The sequence below is a fragment of the Amblyomma americanum genome, chromosome 1 (genome assembly GCF_052857255.1).
Source record: "Amblyomma americanum isolate KBUSLIRL-KWMA chromosome 1, ASM5285725v1, whole genome shotgun sequence".
Classification (NCBI taxonomy): domain Eukaryota; kingdom Metazoa; phylum Arthropoda; class Arachnida; order Ixodida; family Ixodidae; genus Amblyomma; species Amblyomma americanum.
The window spans coordinates 82,422,271-82,440,168 of record NC_135497.1 but is presented as its reverse complement, the minus strand read 5'-3'; the positions used below and the strand labels follow the sequence as shown (position 1 = coordinate 82,440,168).

At 45.7% G+C, this 17,898-nt stretch overlaps 1 protein-coding gene across 1 annotated transcript in view; it reads right to left on the bottom strand.

The window, feature by feature from the left end:
- Positions 1 to 9,529: 9,529 nt before the first annotated feature.
- The window catches only part of LOC144113123 (structural maintenance of chromosomes protein 5-like), a 52,957-nt gene continuing 44,588 nt past the window's right edge, over positions 9,530 to 17,898 (bottom strand). The window contains exons 3-4 of the mRNA XM_077646030.1: positions 16,490 to 16,582; positions 9,530 to 9,744 (exon numbers count right to left, since the gene is read on the bottom strand). Of these exons, the coding sequence (XP_077502156.1) occupies positions 9,619 to 9,744; positions 16,490 to 16,582 (219 nt within the window). The 3' untranslated portion in view covers positions 9,530 to 9,618. The remainder of the gene's footprint in view (positions 9,745 to 16,489; positions 16,583 to 17,898) is intronic.

Sequence of the window (17,898 nt, the reverse complement as noted above, 5' to 3'; positions counted from 1 at the left end):
AATAACTTGTAGTTGTCTTGAAACGTCTGTAATGGTCATGCATAGACATCATAGACTGCAAAATATATCGACAAGAGGCTGTTTGATACCTTTCTAGAAGACATCTGAGACATGAGTGGGCACGGCAGCTACGTCAAGATGCAGATCACCAACCCTTTCTTGTTCCTCGTCCAGGTATCGCTTGGGTTGCTGCCGGCAATGACAAGGCCTGCACTGGCCTGCGATCCGCAGACGGGCCAGCTTCAACTTCGCTGCGGCGTCCGCGAAAATCTGATACCGCATCTAGCTTCAGTGGACCACCGTTACTAGTGTCGTGGACGTCGGCGGGAGTCCGTCGGAACCAGGAAACTCATCGCCAGCGGCACCAGCACTTGGCTCTATAAATCAAGGCACCGACCGTCTACTCGGCAGTGAGCACAGCAGCTAGCTGCGTCAAGATGCAGATCACCAATCCTTTCTTGTTCCTCGTCCAGGTGAGGAAATGCCACGACAAATCATTTCGTAGTAACAATGTCTGCTTGATACTGCTGCCGTGCCCGCGGCCACTAGTGGATGTACTCTTGTGCATCTGTTTTTCACTGCGATTTCTTCTGTTACTGGGAGGTCACGTTGAACCTAACCCCAGCCCTGGGGACTCTTCACTTGCTGATCAACTGAAGGCCATTGCGAATGATATTAAAGAAATCAAGGCGGAGAAAACTGTCACTAGCCAGAAACTAAGCGCAATTGACAAGAAAGTTGAAAAATTAACTGGGCTCGAAAAACAAGTATCGGCTTGCACAAAAAAAGTAGCTAAGCTCGAGAAAAACTTTGCAGCTATGACAAAAAAAAATTGGTGAATTGGAAAATAGAAATCATCGTTCTAACACCATTGTGTACGGCATTGAAGAAGATGCGAATGAAACTACTGAAACGCTGCTCTGACCTACTAAAGATACCGTATTTGAGGGTCTGCTAGGGCTTAATATTTCAGGAATCGAGAGAATACACCGACTTGCAAAACCAGACAAAGATGATCCAACAAAATGCAGACCTGTAATCATGAAACTTCTCGATTACCGCGATAAGGTCAGCATATTCAAACAATGCTCGAAATTGAGAGGCTCTGGCTCTTCTATTAGTGAAGATTTTTCACGTGCTGTTCGTGATGTCAGAAAAAAACCTGGGACCGAACAAAAGAAAATCGCGAAAGCAAAGAAAAAGTATTCTTAATCTACGATAAAGTGTGAATAAATGGAAAACTGTTTGCTTGGGATAACGAAACGACATTGTAGAAATAGAAATAAAAAACGAAACACCGCAACAAAAATCTCGAACGACCAGAAGCAAAAGCCGATTATTTTCAACTTGAATGCCCGCAGCATAGCTAATAAGGTACCTGAACTGGAGGCAACTATGCTGGCTATTGAGCCTGACATTGTAACCATCACTGAGACATGGTTGCATCCTGGCATTTCAGACTCTGAATTTGTCCCACCCGGATACACAGTTATTCGCAAGGATAGACAGTCTAGAGGTGGGGGCGTGGCAATTCTTAAACAAGCAATAGTATACTCTATGATGCCGGAAGTGACGTGTTGAGGCTGTAGGTGCAAGATCCATTTAACCGATGGCGTTCACGTTGGAGCTGTCTACAGGCCTCCAAATGCTGATGCAATGTATCTAGACCCGTTGTACGACTACATGCTTAGACATACCCCCGGAGGCAAAATTGTCATGGCTGGGGACATTAATCTACGAGATATTAACTGGAAATGTCTCAACCCCGGAAATGCTACAAATAACCTCATGATAGATTTCTTGTTCACGTTCAACCTTACGCAGATTGTTGACACTCCGACTCGTGTCCATAACCTAACCAGATCTATTCTAGACCTATTCTTCGTTAGCGATCATTTTCCAGGCAGTGCCATAACAATAGAAACACTCCAAGGGCTATTAGACCATGGATTAATACTGTGTAAATTGCCTATAACTAACCTTGTTAGCCCGGATCGTACTGAAAAATGTGTCTTCGCATTTGATAGGGCCAATGATGATGCTGTTATGACTTATCTCGTCCATGAATACGAGAACTTTTTCCATTTATGTCTCGATAAGCAGTCAAGTATTGACAGCGTCTGGCAGTTTTTTGAAAATCTTGTTATGCATTGCATGGAAAGCTTCGTCCCAAGAGTTCGAAAAATTGTCAAAAACCAGAATCCTTGGATCACTTGCAAAATATTTCATATTAAACGAAGGATAAAAAAATCCAGACAGCGGAACAAATTTCGCACCGTCCCTGACTACCACTCTCGCCTTAATTCATGAAATAGGCAACTTAAACATGCAACTCGAAATGCAAAAGAACATTTCTGCAACACTACATTACAAAACTTTATTAAAACTAACAAATATTTTCAATCAGTCTTCACTGTTGATAAAAACCACGTTGGCCAGATTGCTCCACAACAATATGGCCACGAGCATCTCGTCGGTACGCCTACAATTTCTGAGGCTGGTGTGCTATCCTTGCTTCTAAATATTGATGAAAAAACAATAGCAGCCCAGATGACATTCCTAATGGTTTTCTGAAACGTTATGCCGAGCCTTGTAGCAAATATCTTTGCCTTCTTTTCCAGAAATCAATTCGTGAATGTTGTATTCCCTCTGAATGGAAAATAGCCAAAGTAATCCCTGTCCATAAATCAGGTGATAAACACTCCCCAAATAATTATCGACCATATCTCCGACATGTACATGTGGGAAAATTCTGGAACGTACATTATCCCAAAATTTCTGACTCAATAAGTAGAGGCTAAAAAGCTAATTCACCCTTGCCAGCACGAGTTTAGAAATGGAATATCCACTATAACTCAACTTGTTGAATTCGTGCATGACCTTGTGCAAGGTATTAACAATCAGTCGCAATTTGATATAATTTTCCTTGACTTTTCCAAAGCATTCGACCGGGTGTCGCACCAAAAATTGTTGTACAAACTCAAGCATTTAATTAGTGATGGTCCTGTCACACAATAGATCAGCAGTTTTTTTGTCTGAACGTTACCAATTGGTCCAATTCGACGGACATACCTCCGACATTATTCCCGTGGTATCTGGTGTCCCCCACGGATCTGTACTGGCACCTCTTTTATTTTTGCTATTTATTAATGATATAACTAAACAAAAGGAAGTACAAATGAGACTGTTTGCAGATGATTGCGTTCTTTATCATGAAATTAAACATCAGTCTGTACCAGATCAAACTAAATAGCGCTTATAATAAAGTTTTTCAGTGGTGTCATGATTGGAGTATGGTCATTAACAAAGACAAGACTTGTTTCTATGTCTGTCACAAACGAAAAAATTCCGTTCAAGTTCACTTATGGTTCTGATAACACTGCGCTACGAACTGTTACAGAATACCGATAGGATCCTTATCTCATCCGACCTGAACTGGACAACGCACGTTCAGTACGTAGCAAATAAGGCAATAAACAAACTGTTTTTCCTCAAACGTGCCTTGAAAAACTCGCCTCCCGAAATAAAGCTTCTGGCATACACTACGCTTATAGGCCCGGTATTAGAATATGCTAACATTACATGGTTCCCTTATACAGGTACTAGTGTAGCCGCACTGGAAAGTGTGCAGCGAAAAGCTGTGCGATTTATCTATAACCAGTACCGACGCAGATTCGCCTACTGAACTTTTGCATCGCGCAGGACTTCAGCCTTTATCTATCCGATCGAAACTGCACTGCTTGAAATTCCTATACTTCTGCACAATTCATTTAAGCTTAACTCTGAAGACTTCGTCAATATAAGCCACTCCAGAATCACCCGCCGCAAACATCCTCTCACACTTGAATTTTTTTGTTGCAATAACACATTCTATTTCTCCTTTTTTTCCGCGAGCAGTGCGCGAATGGAATGCACTTGACGCTTCGATTGTAATGCAGCCAACAGTCCTCAAATTTTTCGAGCTTGCCGAGCCGAGTATATTGCCAAAAAATTGACTAAATATTGCTAAAATATTGGTGATATATACTTCGTTCTGTATAACTGATTACTTTGAATTTGTTAGTTCTTGTCTTGCTTTAACTAGACTGATCCTTTTCATTGTACAACTGCTTACAGTTCTATAACTTTTATCTGGAAGTTGTGTATTTTTTGAAGTGCACCCACCCCTATAAAAACCCCGGTTGGGGTTGAAAGTATATCGAAATATAAAAAAATAAAAACCTAGCCAAGACGTCCGGAAGCTGTCTTAAGAAGGATTTTTACGCATTCAGCAGCTGCCAAGAGGCTCACTAATCCGCTTAAGCAAGTTCTCTTCAAGGAATTCTGCTTCAGAAGCCTAGCTAAAAGGCTTCATCACAAGACGTTTTACGCTTGAGCTATATATATGCTACTGCAGTGAAATATCCAAGTTTAAACAGGAAACACCTAGGAAGAAATGTGGCCATCAGAATCATAACAGAAAAAAGTTCACATGTTACAAACACATACACGCGTGCATAACTGCCTACGGCAGGAGTGTTTTATTGCCCTGGACATGCTATTCCGATTCCCGTGCCTCATGCTTGACAACAAAACTCCCTGCCCACGGAGCACCAATGCATCTACTAGACAGATATAATGCGTCTTGCCAATGTGACCAAACAGTATTAAGGCGTCTCAACTGACCTCGGCAACAGTTACTGAATGTTTATAAGATGCCTTGACAAAAGAGAGAAAAAGAAACTTTATGGTGGAGAGGAATTTATGGGTCCCCGCACGACCCAACTGCCCTCAAAAGTTTATGTCCTTAAGGTCCAGATCACTGGCAGCCCGGCCGGTGGCGATGGTCTGCACAGCCGGGTCCTCCAAGTGCAGCAGGGTCTCCCAGTCCTCCCAGGTCTTGAGGTCCTCTAGGCCGTGCGGGGGAGGGTCCGCCGGGAAGGGGGAGAGGATGTGGAGGGAAAAGGCAAAGGGTTCTGGGCACAAGGTGCAGGCAGGAGTGGGGAGGGAGGGATGACAGTGTGCTAGGGTCAGGGGTGTTTGTTATCTAGCGAGGGGTGGGGCGGGGGTAGAGCTAGCGCGAGGCTCTGTAGGCCTGCGCCATCTCGCTGAACGAGTGCATTTGCTCCCTCGCGAATCCCCGATTCGAGGCCACATGAGCCCGGTTTAAAGAACCTCGGGCTAAACGGTTGGCGGCCTCGTTTCCAGGATTCCCGGAGTGCACAGGCACCCATATAAGCTCAACATGATGGAGTGGGGTGCATCGGGCAAGCCCAGTATGCCAAAAGCAGGGACGTGGACTCGGCCTTGCACAAAATTTAGAATTGCAGTTTTAGAGTCTCTTAATATGTACCGGGCTTCCGTGCGGGTAATGGCAATTGCGATGGTGCTTCCTCTGCAGCCTCTGGGGCGGTGTGAAGAAGAGTCCACCACGGCTGCTTCGTAACCCGTGCAGGCAGTGTCCGGCTCGGAGCCGTACACTCGGTGGAGTGCCTTTGCACGGGCTCTGCGGCACTGATCATGGTGGGAGGGGTGCACATTTTTTGGCAGTGGCTTGATGACCAGCTCTCGGTGAAGGGGTCGAAGAATGGGGAGGAGGGCTGGGTCGTTGGCCGGTATTCTGATTCCGAGGGAGTCCAGAATATACCGGCCTGTGAAGGTTTGTGTAAGCGTTATATATTGGGCCTGTCGATGGGCCTCGACAAGTTCCCCGATCGTGTTGTGGAGGCCCAGGCCTAGTACTCTGTCTGTGGGGGTGTTGAGGGGAAGATGAAGTGCGAGTTTGAATGCCTTGCGGATCAAGGCATCCAAAGCATTTATGTCGTGTTTGGATAGTTATAGGTATGGTGTAGTGTAGAGCACACGGCTGAGGACAAAGGCGTGAATGAGGCGACAGAGGTCGCGTTCCTTCATGTCTCTATGATGGCTCGAAACTCTGCGGATGAGATGCGATATCGCACCTGCAACCTGCTCGTTTCTTGAGTGGTGGTGTTTTTGACATCATTCTGGATATACAGGCCCAATGCGCGAAGGGTGTCAACCTCTGGTACTGATGGCAATCGGGGAGCAGGGGGAGCAGTGGTTCTTAGGCCGGATGAGGAGCAGTTTGGACTTCTCTGGGGAACAAGACAACCCGATGTTCTGTACGTAATTTTGGGTGAGGGTGGCTGCTTCCTGTAAGGTGTTCTTTATGTCGCCGTCACTGCCGTGGGTAGTCCACAGTGTGATGTCGTCGGCATAAAGAGTGTGCTAAGGTAGGGAATAGTTGCCAATTTTCGGGCCAGGGGCATAAGGGTGATGTTGAAGAGGAAGGGGGAGAGAACGGACCCTTGAGGGGTTCCGATACTCTGAAGCGCGTAGGAGGGGGAAGAGAGAGGGCCAAAATGCATCTCCGCTGTGCAGTCAGTGAGGAATGCTTGAAGCGTGGGTCAGTGAGGAATGCTTGAATGCAGGTGTACGTGCGTGCACCTACATTCAATGAAGATAGGGCAGTCATGATCACCTGATGTTCGATGCAATCAAAAGCTTTGGAAAGGTCCAAAGTTAAGATTTCCTCTTGGTGTGACCAGGCAGAAGCAGGTCGAAAATGCCGTGTGTGAGTTGCAGCGTGGCATCCTGTGCAGACAGATGGGGCTGAATCCCACCATGCTATGCGGGTATAGATTGTTGTCCGCCATGTGCGTTGTGAGTCTCACTAACACATTATTGAGGAGCTTCCTGAGGCATGAAGTTAGCGAAATTGGGCAAAGGTTTTGAAGTGTAAGTAGTTTGTTGGGTTTGGGTATGATTATTACCTTCGCATGGCGCCAGGACCGTGGGAGGATACCCTCCCTCCCGCCAGCACTGGTTGAAGTATTGCGTAATTTGGGTGATCAATTGGTCCTCCAGTTTACTGAGCATGGAGTTTGTGATTTGGTCTACACCAGGTGCGGAGTTGGTTCGGAGAGTCAGGAGGGCCGCTCCGACTTTCGTCTCAGTGATGACTGTGTCGAGCGCTGGATTGGCTTGTCCTGTGTAGGTGGGTAGAGGTGTGGGGGCACACTGAGAGGTGTATGTGTTCTGAAGTGTGTTTATGAGGGCCTCGGGATCGTCAATGTGTTGGTGTGTAGCTCTTAGTCGACTTTGGTGGCTCCAATTAGTCCTCTTTGGAAGCTCCTAGTCTACTTTGATGACTCCTTAGAACACTTTGGTAGTTAATCTACACATTTGTACACTACTTACCCACTCCTTTACAATCTAACTGCAATCTTCGACCTCTGATGCTACCACTCGACGCCACAGCGTTCATTGGATGACCAACCTCTCGCGATCAACCATTAAATTAACTGCCACCTACCAGGGTGGCAGGGTGGGAGTGCTGCCTAGCTAGTGTGCGGAACACGCTCAACATTACAAATGCCAAGCCGTGCCTGTGGCGACCTTGAGCATCCTTGCTGAGCCACTGCCATAGCAATGCATCACATGACATCGCCGTGCCGCCGAGCCAATTTTTCGCCGTCGCTGCGCCGGGGCTCCACTGACGCGAGTTGGCATCTGTAACGTTGAGCACGTTCTGCACACTGGGTAGGCAGCGTTCCCACCTTGGTAGGTGGCAGTTTAATGGTTGATCGCGAGAGGTTGGTCACCAAATGAATGCTGCGGACTATTGCTGCAGTGCCGCGGGTCTGCCACAACGTTGTCAGCGCTAATGCATGCAGACCACATACCTCTCGATCACCACCTCCACTTACCTGAAAGCGCGACTGAGGCATCCACTGACCCAGCGAGCCAGTTATGCGCCCGTCCTTTCCTCAAATGCCAATCAACATATGAATGCTGACAGCTTTCGTTTTGTATATCCTGGATTGGATCAGCTAATCCACAGCCCAATTTTTTGTCATCGATGACTTAGCACTCTTCGTGAGCCATTTTGTGACCCACAACTCAGCACATTTTTGTGCCTCACTTTGTGACAAATGACTAAGCACTTATTGCGACCATGATTCGGCACTTTTTGGGACCCATCTTGTGTGCATGACTTATGATCGACTCATATGACCAGGAATCAATTCCTTCCTCACACAATGACTGTGGTCATGACCACATTGATTTTGATTCCCGTCATGACATACGCACTTTTTGCAACTTCAGTATTTTTTTTTACTTCTATGTACGCAGTTTCATCACCTTTAACATTTGATATAAGTACTATGCATGTATCGAAACAAAACGGCTATTTTCGAATTTCCGAGAGCAAGTTGATATTTAAAATAAAAAACGACAAAAACGATACATCTTCATACTTTTTTCGATTTTTTAAAAACATTTATGCCATATAAAGCTGCATGCTCCGAAATGTGTCGAAAGCCAGAATCTGTGTAAATGTCAATGAAAAAAATTGTGAAGTGTTTTGTAAAAATTTTGATTTTTATTAACTATTCAGCAGTGCCTGGTTTCTCGCCTTTCCTAAATATTCAAACTGCCCTCACCTCATGAGTAATTTTTTTTTGGCAAAAATACTTCAGGCTTTGATTACGCACATTAGAATAAGTTTCCATGAATTTTTTTGAACAAATTGAAGATGGCCGAGCGCAACGTCTGGGACACTTGGCGTGGAATGACCCAGTTTTTAATAGAATGCCCTACCTACAAACATAGCCATTTGAGAGCTGATGTTTCAACAAGGCCTGAAAAGCAAACACACATCTCTATGTTGTGCGAAGTGCGTCGCTGCTTGTTCCAACCAGTCCTGTTTTGTACAGAAAAAGTGTTTACAGCGAAACTGTTTTAGGCTTTGATTTTGCCAATCAGAGTAGCTTTCCGCGTTGCAATCTAGAGCATGGACTCAGGTAAACAGACCGGTAGGTGTAGGGAGGCGGAAAGCCTCACTGGTACAACTGGCCGCCACCAGGGGTGTCTGCAACGCCCGCAGCTGCAGCGGAACCACGGTGGGAGAGGAAATAAGAAGGGCATGCAACGAAACCAATCCGCGGTGCGGAAAAATAGGTCGCAGCTAGGGGCGCTCGCATCACTCACAGTCTCGTGTCGGAGGGATTGGAATGAGTTAAACTCTGAGGGTACTTCCCATAGAGTTGTTGCCTTGCGTCTACACAGTGTTTTACCAGTCGGTCTGCCCGTTTCTAGCTGTCGGTTTGCCACGGACTATGTACAGAGTGATGAAAAGGCGGCATTGCAGTGATGACGGTGCCTTAGCCTGGAGACCGCGAGTGTGTCTGGAAACTGATTTAATTGAAGACCGCGAGCGCAGAGAGATCGAATATGCATGCGAGCTTAGAGACGCCACAACGGGCGCGCCACTCAGACTTCTTGGCCGCTATGTTAACTACTTTTGCTGATTAATGCACTAAGCCGGTAAGCTTAGCTCTACTAATATTATTTTCTCAGCTTGTTGTTCTGTTTTGCTGTGCTTTCTTGTTTGTGACATCATTACGCAGAACAGCGTAACAGTAATTTTTTCGGTCTTCCATCCAGACTGCCCTTGCAGGAGTCTGAGCCGATCTTTACTTGCCTAGTAATGGAAACGTGAATAAAGCGTCACCACAGTCAATGGTCAGTACGAACAATGACATTTTATTATAGCACTGTTATTCTCAAGTAAAATGAATAAAGATTAAAATTACAAATGCAATGGATGTGCTGCTAGGTATCTCCCAGGAGTCCCACTGGAGCGCCAGCCAGTACATCAATGCCTTCTGTGATTGGGCTGTCCAGCAGCATGAGGAAGAGCATGGTAACGTCCTCCGTGTACGGCAAGTCCGGCAGGAGCTGCACACAAGAGAGCCCCAGCCTGAGTTCAGTGTGGGCAGGAAGGCGTGCACCCACACGATCACAAGTGCAACCCCAACGTAGGACAGATCAGAAGAGGCTGCCATAAAAAGTGCAGGCGCCTCAGTGTCCAAATGGCACAAGTAGAGACTACTGTGGTGCACCATGTCGAACATAAACAGTTTTGAAAAGCACAACCAATCACTAGGCTGCGGCTGCACCTGATAGTGTTTGCAGCACTCTAAGAACGCAGAGTTCTTGTCCATCAATGGCTGTGCTACGAATAACACTGGCCTTAAAACAGGTGCCAACAAGCTGCCTCATACCGACCCACTGCTGGTAGTATGGGTTCAGATGCTCATCGAGCTCCTGGAATGAACTGAAGGATGCTCAGCAGTGACCTGCACTGCTTGTATTGCTGAAAGAGCTGACAGAATGCAGCTATCTGGCCCACATGTGAAGCACCGCAAAGTTAGGTAGAACCAGGCAATGCGCCGACTGTAGGAGAAAAGACCTCTCCCATATCCCTCCAAAAAGCCCTGTCCTGTGTCAGCTACGGCCACCCTAAACTTCCCAATCTCATCTACTCACCAGACCCCCGCTGTTTTTCCATTTGGTAATCCACTCCGTTACCCTAAGGGACCCTCGGTTATCTTGCCTTCACACTACATGCTGTGCCCATGCCAGTTTCTTCTTACCTTGACAAGGATATCATTAAAACATTGTTGTCTTCATGTCTTAAAGTTACACACCCACCGTTTCCCTTTCCATAGCCTCGTGTGTTGTCTGCAATTTATCTGACACCTCTTTGTTAGCCTCAAAATTTCTGCCCTATACATGAGCACTGGTAACAGATTACATACTTTTCTCTTCAGGGACACTCATTACCTGATAGCACCTGTCAAATGCGTTCTGCCCCATTGTTGTTCTCTCAGTCGCTTATATCTCGTGGTCAAGCGCTGCGGTCACAACTTGCCCAAGACAAGAGGCATTCCCTTACCAAACAGACCTCACCCTGCATGCAAAAAATGCGACACCAGGGGAGCACATGGGCAAGGTGGCGTGCCGAAAAAAAACAAAAACAAGCTTGGTTGCCAAAACCAGGCATTCAAGTCTGGTCTCCCTGCCCTGCGGAGTGTTGCGGAGCTGTCCAACAATGGGTATTTTCTGCCTGAAATAGTGCATCGGCATTAATGATACTTAGATGAGGCCCAAGTACATGGCACTCCAGTACCCAGACCCATAAGCGATTGGCAACTAGAGAAATGACTTCAAGTGCCCGGCACACATGCACTTCGGAGATATTTTCGTGTACAGTCGCGATTTTTTGGACTCGAAGAGACCCGAAAAATGGTCAGAATAATCGAACAGTCCGAAATATCCGTGAAGTACAAAAAAATCACTTTGTTGAGATGAAATTGGCTTAAAAAGTCACTGATTTTACCTTGCGGAAAATTTCTCTTGCTGGCGACGATTTGCGCCTGTATTTACGCCAAAGTCGTGTTTTCACTGTACACGCTTGACAGCAAGTTCATTGCGTTCAGTTAAATACGTCCCACGCTTCTATGATGGACCTGGCAGCACCGGCGGGGCCATGTTGTCCACAACCCGAGTGTGCACCACACCGCTTGTAAAACACACGCAAGGAAAAGGCCCTTTTCGTTAAAAGCGGTGGAACCGCCGGATGCAATGACAAAACGGCAAACGAATGTAACTTCGTGAAGACAGAGCGCCACTTGGTTGATGAAACCCAAGTGACGAAACGGCGAATGACGAACTTTACCCAGCGCGGTGGCTCAGTGGTTAGGGCGCTCGGCTACTGATCGTGAGTACCCGGGTTCAAACCAGACCGCGGCGGCCGCGCTTCAATGGAGGTGAAACGCAAAGGCACCTGTGTGCTGTGCGATGTCAGGTAGAAGAAATTATTATGGAGCCCTCCACAGGGCTCCACTACCGCACCTCTTTCTTCTTTGACTCTCTCCTTTACCCTTCCCTTACCACGCCGTTCAGGTGTCCACCGAGATGTGAAACAGGTACTATGCCGTTTCGTTTCCCCAAAAGCCAATTTACCAATTTTCAAGGTGTGGCCCGTGACAATGCTAGCGACAAAAGCAGGTTGACGGCGCTGACAATCCGACAGCCACCTCGAAGTGGCAGAGATCGCAGGGACCTCTACTGGCAAAAAAGAGGTAGCGAAAGTATGTCAAGCCAATCCAACTGCAGAGTAAATCCACCTCAATCCAAGATGGCGCCTTTTGCACCGGCAAAAAGCCGAAAAGATGGCAGATTTTGGCCTGCAGGCGACTGAAATTAGTCCAAAAAATCAAACTTTCGGACTTTTGAAGCCTGGAATATCCGTTGTGAATATGTATGAGCTTCTATGAGGTGACTGACGGTGCCTCATCGAAGTCCAAAATATCCTCTTCTGCTCTTTAAAGGCTCTTCACAAAAGTGACTGCCGAGCCCTATGAAGTGTGGACGGTTGTGAATGAAGACAGCAGCATGCGACCGAGCGCTATACTATAATCCATTTCAAACATCAGGTGCAACGCTGTCAAAGCTAGCACACTTGTTTGCGCTGTCTGCATCCGCGACCAAAAAGTAGTGCGTTCCTTGTGAAGAGCAAAACATAGTGAATCCTTTGTCTGCAGGCTTACTACATGAGACATTTGTCATGAACTTTACCAAATAGACTCTTACTGCTGACGTCACGCTGTACCTTTCTCGTGTCTTAAACCACTCGGGCACAGAACAAGCGCAGAGTAACATGCCTCTATTTTCCCGTCCGGACTACTATCATACCTTACACAGCGTTGCACCTGACGTATGAAACGGAGTATAGGCTGGGCGATTTTTCTTTAAGGTATGGCCGTTTCTGGCCATACATTGCCTGGCAACACGCACAATAAGTGGAGTGTGGAACAATGAATGTGATGTGTATGCAAAATAGCGGGCCAATTAAGTGCCTTTTGCACAATATTGCATAACATTAATCGAGATTGCGCTATTATTCAAATGTGCTATTAGTCAAAAACAGCTCTTTGACTTGGAAATGACAGCGCTTGAGCGCGGTATGTTACAATTCTGGGTTGGAATGCGGCTGTATATACCTGATCGGCCAAGGTGCTGGCAAGCCCTTGCGGTGACAGAATCAGCTTCTCGAACACAATCTGCTGCACTGGAATAAATTAAATGCCTAAATGGGAGCTCTTTCAGTACCTACCACGATCACAAGTGATCTGGGCCTCTCAGCGTTCAATCGGTCACGATTTCAGTGTGATTCGTTTGGAAGGTCAATAAAGCAAACTAAAGTGCTCACTTGCTGACCCAAAAATACATGGGCACACGAGTATGACTGGATACTCTGCTTAAAATCAAGCGCACACTGCAGATCCTGACAGCGCTTGGCGACTAACACTTTGGACTTTGAACAACTCCAAAATCTTTTTTCTGCTACCTTTTGCTACTTGGAAGGCGAAAGAAATATATGTCACTTGTATTCTTTGAGCGATTAGCACATTCCACCATGCAATAACTTGATGGCATCGAGAAAAACAACGAATTGTCAACACTTGTTTTGTCAACGATGCCAAGCCATGTGCTTCGCCCCTCCCTCGAAACGTGATATGTGACACAGGCCAGAAGAGGTCTATTCCAATGCTTTGCTGCCTACCGTAAACCGTGCGTTCCTCAATGCTGAGCATTACTTTCCCTGCAAGCTATTTTTTTGAACCGGAAAGTTACACTATGCAAGGTAAAGCAGTCGTCGCATAGGCTGGAGAATGACGCTGAACAACCTACAGCTCAACCATGTTAGCCATGCACGATCATATGTGGTACAACACCTGACCACTGACCTTAAAGTGACCTCTGACATTGGATGACCTTTGACCTTAAGAACATCTGATGGGATGATGTGAAGTCACGTGATGACATCTGATGGGGGTGTCCTAAGACCATATGATACCATGTCATAGCCACGTGGTCACGTGGGTATATATAGAAGGGTTATTCCACGCCAAACGTCCCAGGCGTTGCGCTCGACCATCGCCAATTTGTTCAAAAAAATTCATGGAAACTTATCGTAATGTGCGTAACATAACGACAGCCTGAAACATTGTCGCCAAAAAAAATTTATTTGTGAAGTGAGGGCAGTTTGAATATTTAGAAAACGCGAGAAACCAGGCACTGCTTAATAATTAATAACAAGTTTAAATTTTTAGAAAACACTTCAAAAATTTTTTCATTTGCACAGATTCTGTCTTTTGATAAGTTCGGTGCATGCAGTTTTACACGCATAAATATTTTTAAGAAATCGAAAAAAAAAAGTACGAATATGTACTATTTTTGTCGTTTTTTTTCTTAAAATATCATCTTGCTCTCGAAAATTCGGAAATAGCCGTTTTGTTCCCTTTAGATGTCTAGTGCCTATAATAAATGTTACAGGTGATGAAACTGCGTACACCAAAGTATAACAAAGTACCAAAGTTGTAAAAAGATCGTTTTGAGCCAAAAACGCTCGTTAATTTCACCCTGAGGTGGTCTAAGTAAAAATACAAACAAAATCGGGTTACCCAGAGCGGTTAATTACCTTTGGCTTGTGAAATTTTTATCGAGGTAATTTTTTTAAAGCGAAAAAATAAATTTTGAAGTTGAGCTCTCAGGCCACAAGTTGCGTCGTCTCTTAACGCCACTTCACCACAGAGCACGATATTGCTGACACTGCAGCCACGTGAAATCTATAGTTCTTGTTCTTAAGTGAGGTTTGCACTGCAGGCAAGCATGGCAACGTTGAGTAGTCGAACAGGTATTCGTGGGAAAAGATTTTCTTAACGATGCTAGGGTGGCACATGCCCAAGTGAGCTAGTTGTTCGGTGTGGTTCTGTTGCAGTCAGTCATCCTTGTCGGCGCCATGACAGATGTAATCAGCAGCATAAGAGCTTGTGAGATGCCAATCTGGAAATGACCAGAACGATCCGGTGTTGAAACAATCTGCGACGCAGCAGCACCACGTGGTACCTGACCCATGTGGCCGTCAGAGGCTTATGCCCAGTTGTTTCCGATGTGATGTGTATGCGATATTTGATTTAATCAGTGCAATTTCTGCATTATTACTGCAGCGACAACTGTAGACGAGCCACTATGCTGGCGAAGCACCTTCGTGCAAGAGACGCACCTATGCGCGAGCGGGCCACGTTCACCGCCAGAGCGTCTCGCGTTACTAGCCACAGCGGTGTGCACTTCGCACCTTCACATGCATGTGCTCCGAGGCGCGCCCTCTCCGCGATCTTTTCGGATACAAATAAAGCACTAGTGATACGCGTGCCATGCTGGCTGGTCATCCCTCCTCGTGTTCCATGCAAGACAGCACGTTCAATAGCCTTGTTTTTCTTCTCTTGGCCGCCCCGCACCAAATCGGGTCTATTCGAACTTCGAAAGTGAAAACGATCTCGTTTATTGCATACCATCCGCTGAATGTTGCGAGATATCTTCTTTAGCTCAAGCCCTAAAAATGCATGACAGCGAACGACAGCAAACGAAGTTATCTGGCCATAAGTGTCGTGCCATGACAGATGCCGTGTTCTGCGGTGAAGAGGCGTTAAGAGATGACGCAACTTGCGGCCCAAGAGGTCAACTTAAAAAGTTCTTTTCTCGCTTTAAACAAAAAGTACCTCAATCAAAAATTAAGAAATGAGAGGCAATAAACCGTTCTAATTAACCCGTTATTGTTTGTACATTTACCTGGACCACCTCAGAGTGAAATTAACGTGTTTATGGCTCAAAACGCACTTTTTCCAATTTTAGTACTTTTTTTCACTTTGGTGTATGCAGTTTGATCACCTGTAACATTTATTATAGGTACTAGATATCTAGGGGAACAAAACGACTATTTCAAAATTTCCGAGAGCAAGTTGATATTTAAAAGAAAAAAAAACGACAAAAATGGGTACATTTTCATACTTTTTTGCAATTTTTAAAAAAATATTTATGCGGTGCAAAGCTGCAACCTCTGAATTATATTTAGACAGAATCTGTGAAAGTCAATGAAAAAAATTTTAAAGTGTTTTCTAAAAATTTGAACTTAATGTTATTAATTATTGAGCAGTGCCTGGCTTCTCACCTTTTCTAAATATTCAAACTGCCCTCACCTCATGAATAAATTCTTTTTCGGCAAAAATATTTCAGGCTTTCATTACGCACATTACGATAAGTTTCCATGATTTTTTTCGAACAAATTGCAGATGGTCGAGCGCAACGTCTGGGACGTTTGGTGTGGAATGACTCAGAACGGTTGTCGCGAGCGTGTAACGGAGCTGCCATGGATAAGCCTAAGACGCTTGCAAGCGTCCTTGCTTTCCGCCGAATTCCAGGGTTAGCCAAGTTAAGTCGCTGCGAATTTTTTTTACACAACTATATGGATTGCGTGTTCAGGCCCCCATTCATCACTGCAATGCTTAGCAGCTCACTCCCTCATGCGCAAAGGCGCCTTTCAGGCCTGGGGTGAGCTCTAGCATAAGCAACTGCAGTGAGATGCACCACTACTACATGAAATCTCTCACAAGTCCGCTTGCCAAGTTTTTGACAGAGGCTGAAGGAACAGCCTGCTATGAGGCAGTAGCAGAGAATGCACCCAGTGTATAAGAAAGAGTCCAGGCAAACCCACACCAGGATGCCTCTGAACAAACGACTTTGGAATAAAACTTTCGTGCCCGAGGTAAAAGACAGCAGAGCAATGTATGCAGACCTTTGGTGTTACGAGGAGATACTGGGCGCTGTTCTTGGCTGCTGTGTTCATCATCATCTCGAAGACTTTCCGCTCATTATCAGAGTCCATGCCCTGCAAATAGGTAAAGAAACGTCACCATTAACAAAACATATGAGCGATAAATTCGCTTCATTATTTATTTAGACTAACGATTCTGCCGCTTCTAGTCCTAAGAGTAATGTCAGTTTGTTGACAAAAAGGTTTCCAGTTTTCGCAAGCAGATGGTGCCACTGGGCTGAACATATCATAGCGTCTCCGTTTGCATGTGCTGAAACAAAAACACGAATGTGACAAATGGCACAACATCCCACAAAATGCTTGCGTTTAGCATAAGTGAGCATGCACACGCTTATCGCATGTCGACAGCATTGATTTAGGCTCTTTTCTAACCATATCTGTGTACACCACGAGCAGACAATGAGTCACGGAGGACGACGTTCAATGCGCTCCCGATTGGTTCCATAACGCTGCAAGGAACTGATTCAGATGGAGTATACATAATGTGAGGCAAGAGGGGGGAGTTGTGGCGACTAATATATCTAGAGTCAACATTTTTTTTTTGGTCAGCGAGGTTATAATATGCGCTACAACCTTTGCAGTTTTTAGGTCACGTTCGCAAAATCTCTGCGTAATCTGCACACCCCTTTTGAAGCCTTAATGTAAAAAAAAGCGTGCAAATTACACGAGTAAACTGAAAGCTTGTTAAGTCGAACTCGGAGGGGACCAGAAAATTGTTCGAATGAAGCGAAGTTCGAATTATTGAATGGGCACTACAATGAGCGGTTATTGCACCTCGCTGCGCTGGCAGAAGCCGAAGCAGTCACATCTAGACTCGCTATCGCGAGTTATGCGCTTCTATACGTTTCTGGCAGGTATATTTTAGGAATTAAATTCATCCGGTACTAGTGGCAAATGAAATAAATTGAAAGGCCAGTTATGCACCAGAAACAAGTACTGGAATATATGACGCTATTTATGATCCAAAACATGTTTATTTATGGGGAAGGGTTGTCAAAACTAAAAGTAATCAGCAAAGTGCATTTGCTTGCGTTTATTCTGCCGAGACTCCATCAGCATCATCTGCAGCTTGCCCAAAGCTCCTGTGCTACTTAGAGTTCTCATTGACAGAGAAGCGGCATGCTGCAACATCGAGCGCCAATGCTACTTGATGTGCACTTGGCGGTGGCATAGTCTCGTCGCCGCCGTCGGACTCATCACTGTCAGCTGTTCTCACTGCACGTGAGCCCTGCGACGTCTGCTGGGGGCATGCAGCCTCAATTACATCAGCGTCACTCAGGGGCTCTAACGTCTCTCCGCTGCTGTCACGTAGCTCGCGCTCGCGGCAACAACAAAAGCCGGCATCGCCCGAACCGCCGTACTACGTTGTT